General features: G+C 45.5%; 3 protein-coding genes and 2 non-coding genes across 5 annotated transcripts; 4 read left to right on the forward strand and 1 right to left on the reverse strand.

Moving 5' to 3' along the window:
• Window positions 1–3826: 3826 nt before the first annotated feature.
• Window positions 3827–3897, forward strand: TRNAG-GCC. Its single transcript has one exon. It is a non-coding gene; the product is annotated as a tRNA-Gly (tRNA).
• A 338-nt stretch (window positions 3898–4235) lies between these two features.
• On the forward strand, window positions 4236–4307 carry TRNAM-CAU. Its single transcript has one exon. It is a non-coding gene; the product is annotated as a tRNA-Met (tRNA).
• A 2698-nt stretch (window positions 4308–7005) lies between these two features.
• On the reverse strand, window positions 7006–7459 carry LOC118727381 (histone H2B type 1-C/E/F/G/I). The gene has a single exon (XM_036453158.2). It carries the CDS (start codon window positions 7413–7415, stop codon window positions 7035–7037), a length of 381 nt encoding a protein of 126 aa, XP_036309051.1. The 5' UTR covers window positions 7416–7459; the 3' UTR covers window positions 7006–7034.
• A 189-nt stretch (window positions 7460–7648) lies between these two features.
• LOC118727372 (histone H2A type 1-D) lies at window positions 7649–8136 on the forward strand. The gene has a single exon (XM_036453149.2). It carries the CDS (start codon window positions 7743–7745, stop codon window positions 8133–8135), a length of 393 nt encoding a protein of 130 aa, XP_036309042.1. The 5' UTR covers window positions 7649–7742; the 3' UTR covers window position 8136.
• A 1258-nt stretch (window positions 8137–9394) lies between these two features.
• Window positions 9395–10299, forward strand: LOC118727361 (histone H3.1). Its single transcript, XM_036453137.2, has one exon. It carries the CDS (start codon window positions 9424–9426, stop codon window positions 9832–9834), a length of 411 nt encoding a protein of 136 aa, XP_036309030.1. The 5' UTR covers window positions 9395–9423; the 3' UTR covers window positions 9835–10299.
• Window positions 10300–11943: the final 1644 nt, after the last annotated feature.

An 11943-nucleotide genomic window follows, 5' to 3' on the forward strand; every position in this document is an offset into this window, starting at 1 on the left:
AGTATTTTATTATTAAGGTTTTTCCAGTTCAGTAGATTTCATTCCTCTTTTAATTCATGTTTTTGATAAGAACTCTATTAAGTGAGTTCAAAATCTCTCTGCAGCTTTCCCAAAGAATGAGTGATATTTAATCACCATCTTTACTGATCGTTAACTTACCAGATTTGATGACAGCCTGAGATACGCCATGTCCACCGTTCTGTCTCTTCCTGGGACTTCACTTGGGATGATCAGAGTGGAAAAGGAAAAAGCAAGGGTGACATTCAGGAAATCTTTGAGGATGGGAAGGAGAGAAAGAGCAGCAGGACCTGGATGGAGAGAGAACGTGGTGAGCAAACAGCAGTTATGCCACGTGAGGTCCCTGAACAGCCACCTCCCCTCCTGCTACCTCCCCTCCTGCTCTCGGAAAAGAGATGGGCTCCGAGGTTCCCTCAGCACCAGGGAACACACCCAGCTTCCAGGGTTCGAGCTGGAAAAGAAAGAACTTCTTATGGGTTTCATGTTGATATAGGATTAGACACTTCCTTTTCTACCTCTCCCTGTGGAGTAAAACTTTCTTTTTTTTTAATTCCCTGAACTGATTATCTCTAACAAGGGTTGGGAGAGTGTGAGGCCTCAGAGGAAAGATTACTCTTCCCAAAGCGCGCGCACACACACACACACACACACACACACACACATGAGAGAGAGAGAGAGAGAGAGAGAGAGAGAGAGAGAGAGAGAGAGAGAGAGAGAGAGAGAGAGAGAGAAAGAGAGAGAGAGAGAGAGAGGGAGAAGCCCTTCTCACTGAGTCTCATTAAGACCAGGACTCAGTACTGAGCATTAGGGCTCAGAAAGTGGCCACCTCTCTTTTCCTTCAGAAGAGCCCGGAACCTATGAAAGATGTGGGAGGACCTGGTGTGTGGTCTCCTCCATGACCTGTGTCCTCTGCGCCCTGCTAACAGGGCAGAGAAGGGCTGGTCAGAATCCTTCACCATTTTATTTGCTCAGATGAGTTTCCTCTGCAATTTTAGGTTTCATAATAATAAAGTTTAACTTGAATATTTTCTATTTAAGACAGATGTGTCAAGAGGAGGGTGGATAAAATGTAGAGATTGACTTTTTAAATTAATACAAAAACAAAATAGTCGAACATATTAGAATAATCTTATTTCAATTTGCCACATTGGGCGTAAAATTATTACGATTATCTTAAGAAAGTTACTATGAAATGTTAACGGAAAAAAACACCATTGAAACCTGTAAAGAATTTTTGTGAGTTTATTTGAGCCAAACTGTCGACATATGCCGGGAAGCAGAACCTCACCGAATTGAGATAATGCTCCGGAGAATGGATACATTTCTTTATACATTGCAATCAAAGGAAAGGCGGGTTACATTTCTATATTTATACATTGCAATCAAAGGAAAGGGACATAGGTGAGTTACATGAAATTCATTGGTGATAGATTAGGGAGGGGGGACAGAGCAAAGCGGGGAAAGCCCTGGGATAGGATAAAAAGGTGAAATGATGGACCTGAGCTTCTTTTACAGAGATGGATACAAGATACTCTAACATAATTAACAGTTGACAATTAACTTGATAACAATAACAATGAGGGAATGTCTCGAGGCCATTTGTTGTGCCCTGAGGGGTCTGGGGTAAAAAGGAAGTTACGAGTTACCCGGACAGCTCACAGATATGTTATGCTTGAAGTTAAACGGGCTCAGTAAAGTAGATCAAAGTTGATCTTTGTCAGGTGAAATATCTAGGACATGACTACCTACTATAACCTGTTAAATATTTAATTTTCAAACCATTTTTTGTGGTTATCTTAGGTCTCTGGGTTTGCAAGACCACCACTCAGGCCTTCCCTGAGCCCGTCAGGTCAGCATGTGGCTCTTTTCTTTCATAGTATCTGACTGACAAATGACATTAGGTGTCACTAGAATAAATGAGCAGTTTTGGTTTTTAAGAAAGACACACACACACACACACACACACACACACACAAATAAAATAAAATAGGATTCCTGTGCTCCTTCAGATCACTTTACTGTCTGTTACAGTCCTGGGTGAACAAGGTAGAAAGAGGTGCATCTCAGAAGTATGTTTTCTACAGGGTTTCCACTTCAGATTCACCCTTTGCAGAGCAAATTCACCCTTTGCAAAGTAAATTTTCCTTTTGCAAGTAAAACTCAATTCACCCTTTGCAAAGCAAATTTACCTTTTTGCAAAGCAAATTCACCCTTTGCAAAGCAAAAATTTCCGCTAAAATAATTTCAAAAGCTTTGTAACAAAAATAAATCTTATGCAAAGTTAAAGTTGTTGTTAAAATTAAATATTTCATTGCATGTATATAATAATAAACATAAAATACTTTTTTAACATTCAGAAATACATATTTATAATTTCCCTTATAATGTTTTTGCATGTTGAGATTCAAGAATCTTGTCATCGCCCAAGCCGGTTTGGCTCAGTGGTAGAGCGTTAGTCTGCGGACTGAAAGGTCCCGGGTTCGATTTCGGTCAAGGGCATGTACCTTGGTTGAAGGTTGCGGGCACATCCCTGGTAGGGGGTGTGCAAGAGGCAACTGGTTGATGTTTCTCTCTCATCAACATTTCTAGCTCTCTATCCCTCTCCCTTCCTCTCTGTAAAAAATCAATAAAAATATATTAAAAAAAAAAAAAAAGAATCTTGTCACGGATTACTTTTAAAGTTACACACAGATTTTCTTCAATTACTTGCTCAATTTAATTTAATATCATAGTGTTTAATTTGCTATTACTCTCACCTCCATGTTTGTTTGTTTTTTCTATCAACACATAACCATTCTTCTTATACTGGTAAATAATTGACTTTGCTATATTGTTTTTAATACTGACGATTACAGGTGATTCATTTACTGTTCTACCATCACCATAACATTTTATTAAAACAGTTTTTTAAATTGTGGTTTGTACGATCATATGTCGGTGGATTATTACATCGGACAACAGGGCTTTTTGATTTGGATTCCTCAATTTCCAGGGCATTCCTCAGCATATGTGTGTGGGCAGTGAGCTTCCAGAGCTTGATTCAGTGTTTGATGTATCCATTTTCAGGGTCTGAAAAAATATTCAGGATTTATGTAAAAATACCTTAATGGAATCAAACTATGCAAAAAGCCTATGAACAGTATCACAAAGTTAGGTTCAGAGAAAAAAGAGAACATGTTGATGTGATGTATGTTTTTCCTAGTGTATGGTATAATGAAGGGGAAAATAAGACATTGTGTGTGTGGGGGGGGCGGCTAGCAATCTGAATCTGTGCCAGTTATAGTTTTGCATAATTATCAAGCAACACTGGACAGCGAACCCCCCCCTCCCCCCCGCCCGCCCCCAAGGACTCCAGGTTCAAGGTCCGGTCATGTCCTGGGTCTTGGGTGCCAGGGGAGACGTGGGGGAGGGGGGCACCCCGAGAACTTCTCCCCTCTTAGCATGCCTCAGACTTGCAGTTTTGACATTTTGAGCTGTTCCTGCGGTTACAAACCCAAATCCCAGAACCACCGGAGCTGTGAGCCCTCCTAGGCCCTCAACCTGAACTCGAACGCAGAAGCGAGTGTGCAGACTCTCGGGAGTGTGTCCGGGTGTTTCTTCCCGGGCTTGCAGGGATGCTGGTGAAGAAACATCACCCAAAGTCACTGGCTCTTCGTTAGGAAAAAGGAATGGAAGCTAGGTTCTGCTCAATGAGAACGAAACGCCATCTAAACATGTTTGTGTTTTTTTTGAAAATGAGTTAATAATTCAGCAAATTAGCACGAAAAACATCCATTCCAGGTGCCAGAACAAACCTTCTAATACTTGGGCATTGGTGGTTCAGTGGTAGAATTCTCGCCTGCCACGCGGGAGGCCCGGGTTCGATTCCCGGCCAATGCAACTGTTTTCTTTTCGTTTTGTTTTTAATGCCCTTCCAATATCGTTGAAATATCCATTTCAAAAGTCGGGGACTTTCCACACTCAAAATTTGGCTTCTTGCACGGAGTTGTTCATGTCAGGCGAGGGGCAGGCTGAAAACCGGCTGTTTTCTAACAGAAACATTGACGTTTTTGCCTTCAGAATATTTGGACTCGATGTACTCTGGACTCATCGTTCTGTTCGGAGACAATAACATCAATAAATATTTTTTTTAAGAAGAAAAAAATCATTTTAAATTTATAAACTTTTAAAGGGAAGTAAAATCAAGGGATGGTTTTAAAATAGTGCCCCCCACAGGGAGCAGAGTGGCGCAGCGGAAGCGTGCTGGGCCCATAACCCAGAGGTCGATGGATCGAAACCATCCTCTGCTAGTTGCTTTTCCAAAATTAGAAATTTTATGCAACTTTCTGTGTGTGTCTTCTCTTCTCCTGCTCCCCACACCCGTGGTGGTGTCTCTAGCTAATGAAATCTTAGATAACTGCAAGCAACTTTTGAGACAAAAAAATAAAACACACCACACGTTTTTCTACATGACATAAGCATCTTTCTTTTCTTTTTTTCTTTTTTAAAATATATTTTATTGATTTTTTACAGAGAGGAAGAGAGAGCTAGAAATGTCGATGAGAGAGAAACATCTACCAGTTGCCTCCTGCACAGCCCCTACTGGGTCTGTGCCCGAAACCAAGGTACATGCCCTTAACCGGAATCCATCCCGGGACCCTTCAGTCCGCAGACCGAGGCTCTATCCACTGAGCCAAACCGGTTTCAGCTTAAAGCATCTTTCTTAAAAGTTTACATTTTTATTTTGATGTTTGGTTTTCATTTTTAAAAAATATATATATTTTATTGATTTTTTTTTAATCGAAAGGATGGGAGAGGGATAGAGAGCCAGAAACATCGATGAGAGAGAAACATCAACCAGCCGCCTCCTGCACAGCCCCTACTGGGAGATGTGCCTGCAACCCAGGTACACGTCCTTGACCGGAATCCAACCCAGAACCCCTCACTCCACAAGCCAACACTCTATCCACTGAGCCAAATGGTTTCGGCTGATGTTTGCCTTTCAAATCCATGTATTTGTAGGCTGGATTATTAACTTAAATTTCCTTTTACATGCAAAATAAATAACACAATGAAAAGGTTCTAATTGAGGAAATGTCATAGTACCCTCTCTGAGCGCAGAAACTATTAATCCATCAGCTGAGGGATGTCCATCTCTGCCTACCACTATACTGTAAACAAGAATGTAGGTTTAGAGTTCGAAAGGACTATATATATATATATATATATATATATAGAGAGAGAGAGAGAGAGAGAGAGAGAGAGAGAGAGAGAGATGGCCTGAGGTCCCTAGTCAAGCCCCACCAGCAGGGGGGAGCACCCTCAGGTCCCCTATCAAGCCCCGCTGGGTAAGGGGTGCAGCCTGAGGTCTCACATCAAGCCCCGCCAGGCGGAGTGTGTTTTCTGAGGTCCTCAACCTGGTGCCCGGGGTAGGGGGAGTGGCCTGAAATCCCCTATCTAGCCCCAAGGGGACAGAGAGGATGTAGCCTCAGGTCCCTGTTGATTGCTCCTTAAGGCTCCTTATGGGAACTTGGCCTCAGCTGTGGGTGCAGTCATCTTTGTGATGGAGTGATTGTCAATTAGCATATCTCTACTTTATTAGATAAGATTGTTACCTGTTAACTATCCTGTCCTCATCTGTGTATGTAAAGGAAACACATGTCTATCATTTTAATGTTTAGCCAATCACAGGTTTCCCCACTTTGCTTTCTCTCACCTCCATGATCTACCACCAACAGATTTTGGATAACACACTTGAGGGTAATTTATAAAAATAGGTGAAAACCACCATTCTCTGGTGCATTATCTTAATTTATTGAGGTTCTGCTTCCCGGCAAAACCTCAATGAATTAAGTGGACAGTTTGGGTCCAATAAACTCACAAACATTCTTTGCAGGTTTGATGTTCCTCATGTGAACAGCTACAATGTAAGGAACACAGAGTCAGTGACTAGCAAGCCTTGCTATGCTGGCCAAGGACAGTGACGATGGTCAAAGGTCACAGCATGACACAAAAATGACAGGACACCCAGGACAAAGACGGAGCTGGTGCTCACACCTCCATCTCTCCAGAAGGGATGAGGGAGGCTGAGGGTGCTCTCTCTTTGAAATGGAGGATATGAGAACGGAGGCCCGATTGGCAGGGAGCTTCCCGTCCCCTCTGGGGTCCTGGCTGCCCGGCCTTCGGCCCATTTCCTACCCGAAGGGGCTCTTCTGGGTCCGCTCCTGGTTCTACACGGATCTGACGTGAGTCTCAGGGTCTCTGATCCTGGACTCGAGATCGCAGCCCAGCATTGGCCTTGCTCAGCGAGTCTGGGCGCCCTCCCTCCCGCTCATCCGGAGAAACAGGGAGAAGTCGGCTGAGTGGCTGGGCTCCTCCTCCCACAGGGTCTGTTTGAGAAGCCCACACACGTCCTGTTTAGCTCAGGGGCTGGCTGCAGGGCCCAAGGATTCCTACACTTAATGGGGGGAGGGTGTGGGCGGTTTTATCTCAGACAGACCTACCAGGAAAATCGCCCAGAGGTCTGTCTGGCACATTGGAACCCAGGGCGGGCTTTTCAAACATTCCCCGCGCCCAATGAGAGCGGGGAGGAAGCAAAAACGAAATATTGGCTGTTTTGGCAGGAGGCCAAAAGCAACGCCTCTTCCAAACTGCCTGAAAGAACCAAACTAAAAAAATTAAAAAACAACATGCATACACACACACGAGTTGGGGGTACAAAATGTTAACTGGTGAACGTAGAGGAAAATATTCAGTGTACTATTCTTATAACCTTACTATAGGTTTAAAAAGTTTTAAATAATAGGGGGGGGGGGGAAAGAACCCGACTGAACTGGCAGACACTGGCACCTACTCATCCAAGCACGATTTCCCTCTCTCCAGGGGCGTTCCTCGCTCAAACCAGCCCTAACACTCTCTCCCCTCCCTCCACCCGCATCCGTTAAGAAAACTCAGAGGGAAACTGAGCCAGCTGCTTCTGTGAAGGCGTGGGTGGCTCTGAAAAGAGCCTTTGGGGTTGGGAGCCGGGCCTCGGCGCCTCACTTGGAGCTGGTGTACTTGGTGACGGCCTTGGTGCCCTCGGACACGGCGTGCTTGGCCAGCTCGCCGGGCAGCAGCAGGCGCACGGCCGTCTGGATCTCGCGGGACGTGATGGTGGAGCGCTTGTTGTAGTGCGCCAGGCGCGACGCCTCGCCCGCGATGCGCTCGAAGATGTCGTTGACGAACGAGTTCATGATGCCCATGGCCTTGGACGAGATGCCGGTGTCGGGGTGCACCTGCTTGAGCACCTTGTACACGTACACCGAGTAGCTCTCCTTGCGGCTGCGCTTGCGCTTCTTGCCGTCCTTCTTCTGCGCCTTGGTCACCGCCTTCTTGGAGCCCTTCTTCGGGGCGGGAGCGGACTTGGCGGGCTCGGGCATAGTCGAGAGGAGCCGCCGAAGAAGCTGGGGAACCACTGGGAGGACGAGAGTGAGTGAGGCTGCGAGTGTCCTCTGGTCCCGGCTCCTTAAAGGAGGCGGGAGTGAAGGCGTGTCCGACCGGTAGCGAGTCACGGCACGTCACAGGGTGTCGTCCATTGAGAACCAGGGCATTTCAGACCCGGGACCCCATTGGCTCAGGGAAAGGCTGTGACCCGCCGCCAATGGCACAGACTCACTTTCGCGCCCCAGCGCGACTATAAAGGGGGCGGCTCCGGGCGCTTCAAGGCAGACCCAGGTCTGAGCAGAAGCTTTCTTTTTGCCATCACCATGTCTGGACGCGGGAAGCAGGGCGGCAAGGCGCGCGCCAAGGCCAAGACGCGGTCCTCGCGGGCCGGCCTGCAGTTCCCGGTGGGCCGCGTGCACCGCCTGCTCCGCAAGGGCAACTACTCGGAGCGGGTCGGGGCCGGCGCGCCCGTGTACCTGGCGGCCGTGCTCGAGTACCTGACGGCCGAGATCCTGGAGCTGGCGGGCAACGCGGCCCGCGACAACAAGAAGACGCGCATCATCCCGCGCCACCTGCAGCTGGCCATCCGCAACGACGAGGAGCTCAACAAGCTGCTGGGCAAGGTGACCATTGCGCAGGGCGGCGTGCTGCCCAACATCCAGGCCGTGCTGCTGCCCAAGAAGACCGAGAGCCACCACAAGGCCAAAGGCAAGTGAGGAGCAAGTCGCAGCCTTCAGAACCAAAGGCTCTTTTCAGAGCCACCCACCTCCTCAGTGAAAGGGCTTGCGCTTTCTCTTTGTTTAAACAGCTGCTGGAGAATGGCTTTTACCGGGTTTTGTCAGTAAACATCCCATGAGTGAAATTTAACCAAACATTAAAAAGGTACATTAAGCAGAAAAGTTAGCAGCCAAGTAGAAACAAAAGGTGTTAGGTTTCAGGTAATTAAGGCCATCAATGAAGCAATACCCCCAGGTTAAGTCAAGAAATACATTGTGTACAATGGGAATGGTTGGACAAAGTTGACTAAGTGCAAATGTAGTTAATGACCTGCGGCAATAAAACTATCTTTCAGTCTGTTGTTGGGTAGTTTTGCATCTTAATAGGACAAATCACCTTTAGGTGGGTCTGCAACTTCACTGGTCCTTAACCGTTTGCAAATAGGAAAACCATACTTATGTGCCTGTAGTCATGCACATTTCTTTACTTTTGTCAATTACGCTCTTTCCGCTTTCACCCGCCCCAGCCCCATGTCCTTAGTCAGAACTTAATAGCAATCTTCAGCATTACTTTAAAAAGGCTCTTAGTAATCTTTGCATCATTTATAAATTTGAGTATTTTTCAAACTTCATTTTTCACAAGCCTCAAAAGTGTAAAACGTAGTGGAATGCTTTCTATGAGGAAGTGGGTGATAAATATATTAATGAAGTTGCCACAGAAAATAAAATCACTTCAATTAATGGTCTTGTTACATTTAGGAAAAGTATATAAAAACAGGAAAGGCAAAATTCTCCAAGTTCGGGGGAGGGGGAAGGGATAGTTTAAGGTCAAACGTGGAAATCAAGCTATTTACGTTGAAATGCGTCTTCTTAAATTTGAATGAGGCAAAAACATGTCCCTTAGCCAATCACATCCAGCGCGCGCCTTTTCAAACGGAACATAGGAAAGGCAGGTTAAGCGCCAAAATTTACAATTCTTCTCAAGCGAACAACATATGTCATTGTTACCGGGATGACGCCAAAATATAGTGGAAGAGACGGTATAAAGACGATAGTAACGAAAGACGGTAGAAAACACTGCTGAAAGGGTGCTTGGGAGGAAAAAGTTAATTTTCGGTCTTAACCCACCGGAAGTCCCACCTATCCGGAAGGGATTGCCGTTCGCAGTAACTTAGTCTGAGACTTGATGGACAGATAACTGTTCCAATCAGAGCGGGTCTCGCCTTATATAAACTGGTTGAGCTCCAGCTTCCTCACTCTTCTCTAGGTTAAGGGCTCCTCGTTCCCAATGGCTCGCACGAAGCAGACGGCGCGCAAGTCCACGGGCGGGAAGGCGCCCCGCAAGCAGCTGGCCACCAAGGCGGCCCGCAAGAGCGCGCCGGCCACGGGCGGCGTGAAGAAGCCGCACCGCTACCGGCCCGGCACCGTGGCGTTGCGCGAGATCCGGCGCTACCAGAAGTCCACGGAGCTGCTGATCCGCAAGCTGCCGTTCCAGCGCCTGGTGCGCGAGATCGCGCAGGACTTCAAGACCGACCTGCGCTTCCAGAGCTCGGCCGTCATGGCGCTGCAGGAGGCGTGCGAGGCCTACCTGGTGGGGCTGTTCGAGGACACCAACCTGTGCGCCATCCACGCCAAGCGCGTCACCATCATGCCCAAGGACATCCAGCTCGCGCGCCGCATCCGCGGGGAGCGGGCCTGAGCTCCGTCCTTCGCACCAACACGGAAACCCAAAGGCTCTTTTCAGAGCCACTTCCCTCCTCCCTGGCAGGGGCTGCTGCACTCCTACTGGCGGGTTAATAACGCAGACCTCAGCGCAGTATGGAGGGAAATGGGGACGGGTCCCTGGCCTTCCCTCCACAACTTTGGGTATCTATCCCTTTCTTCAATCAATGGAGTGTAAAGATTGGCAAGGCCTCATTGAGTTCAGTGTTCACATTATGGTTGCTATTTAGGGAAACTAAGTTGCTTAAGGAACTGGCTTGGGACACTAGTAGTTTCAAAGGCAACAATGTATCTGCAAAGATAGTCTCCACTTGGACCCTTGTTATCCACGTGGAAAGAGGTAAAGGGAAGGAATCTGTCCACAGGAAAGGGACTCAGCCCATCCCGTAACAAGGGGTTCAGAGAGTAGATATTGGCACCTCCTTTGGATATTCACAAATGTGGCAGTCATGAAGAGGTTTAGTTTTCAGTTTTCACATTTTGTATATGAATCTCACAGTAACTCTGTACTTCCTCTCCAACTCTAAAAGGCCCTCAAATATTAGGGATGAAGCCCATGCAGTTTTCTTTAAACAGGGAAGAAAAGGAGATGGGAAGTCAGCTTCCAATGGCTGTAGAAAAACAGTTGAATTAGGGTTATTCTGGTTTTCACTTGCCTTAGTGGCCCAAATGACAGTTCAGTTCTGTAGTAGTTTATTCACTTTTAAGGGGAAAGTCTTATTTTTTAAATGGAGACAGCATAGTGACTAATATAGGAATAGTTTTCAAACTTCAGTTTTAATCAGATAATAATGCAAATTAAAACCTTGAAATAACTGCATAACACCCAGCAGATGATCAAAGTCAGAAAGTTGGGTTTGCCAAGCATTGCATGAGGAGTGGAGAAAAGTGGTTTACCGATGTGGGGGCTGGGTGAAAAATGTGAAGGGATTAAAGTAAAGAGATTTGGGAAATGCCGAGACAAGGAAACAGATAAGAAACGAAAGAAATGGAGGACAAAAAGCGACTGGATATAGAGTTCAAAACCACACTTATAAGGTTTTTCAAGAATTTCATAGAAAAGGCCGATAAAATAAAGGAGACCTATGAGGATATGAAAAGGGATCAACAAGAAATAATAAGGGATCAACAAGAAATAAAGAATACGTTGTCTCAAATAAAAAATATTATACAGAGTCCTAAAAACAGAATGGAAAATCGCAAGAATCAAGTCAAAGATTTGGAACATAAAGAGCCAGAAGACACTCTGCAGAAGCAAGAAGACAAGAGAATCCAGAAAGTTGAAGATAGTATAAGAAACCTCTGGGACAACTTCAAGCAAAGCAACATCAGAATTATGGGGGTCCCAGAAGAAGAGAGAGAGCAAGATACCGAAAACATACTGGGAGAAATAGTGACAAAAAACTTCCCACCTGGTGAAAGAGTTAGACTTACAAGTCCAGGAAGCACACAGAACCCCAAACAAAAGGAATCCAAAGAGGACCACACCAAGACAAATCATAATTAAAATTCCAAGAGCAAAAGACAAAGAGAGAATATTAAAAGCAGCAAGAGCAAAGCAGGTAGTTACCTACAAAGGAGCACCCATACAATTGTCAGCTGATTTCTCAACAGAAACCATGCGGCCAGATGGGAATGGCAAGAAATATTCAAGGTGATGAATAGCAAGAACCTACAGCCAAAAATAATCTACCCAGCAAAGCTATCACTCAGAATTGAAGACCAGATAAAGAGCTTCACTAATAATAATAATAATAATAAATAAATAAATAAATAAATAAATAAAAAGCTAAAGGAGTTAATCACCACCAAACAAGAATTATATGAATTGCTGAAGGGGGTTCTTTCGGAAGAGAAAGAAAATAAAGATAAAAATTATGAACAACAAATACGTAACTATCAACAATTGAATCTAAAAACCAAGGGAATTAAAAAAAAATCTGATGAACAATATTAACTGGTGAATATAATAGAATCAGAGGTTTGGAAGGGGAGTGAACTGACGATTCTCGGGGGGAAAGGAGAGTGGGGGATGTGGGAAGAGACTGAACATAAACTGTGCACCTATGGATAAGGACAATGGGAG

The sequence above is a fragment of the Pipistrellus kuhlii genome, unplaced genomic scaffold (genome assembly GCF_014108245.1).
Source record: "Pipistrellus kuhlii isolate mPipKuh1 unplaced genomic scaffold, mPipKuh1.p scaffold_m20_p_24, whole genome shotgun sequence".
In the NCBI taxonomy this organism is placed as follows: domain Eukaryota; kingdom Metazoa; phylum Chordata; class Mammalia; order Chiroptera; family Vespertilionidae; genus Pipistrellus; species Pipistrellus kuhlii.

Coding starts and splice junctions, on each gene's coding strand:
- LOC118727381 (XM_036453158.2), bottom strand. CDS start 7,415: ATGCCCGAGCCCGCCAAGTCCGCTCCCGCCCCGAAGAAGGGCTCCAAG.
- LOC118727372 (XM_036453149.2), top strand. CDS start 7,743: ATGTCTGGACGCGGGAAGCAGGGCGGCAAGGCGCGCGCCAAGGCCAAG.
- LOC118727361 (XM_036453137.2), top strand. CDS start 9,424: ATGGCTCGCACGAAGCAGACGGCGCGCAAGTCCACGGGCGGGAAGGCG.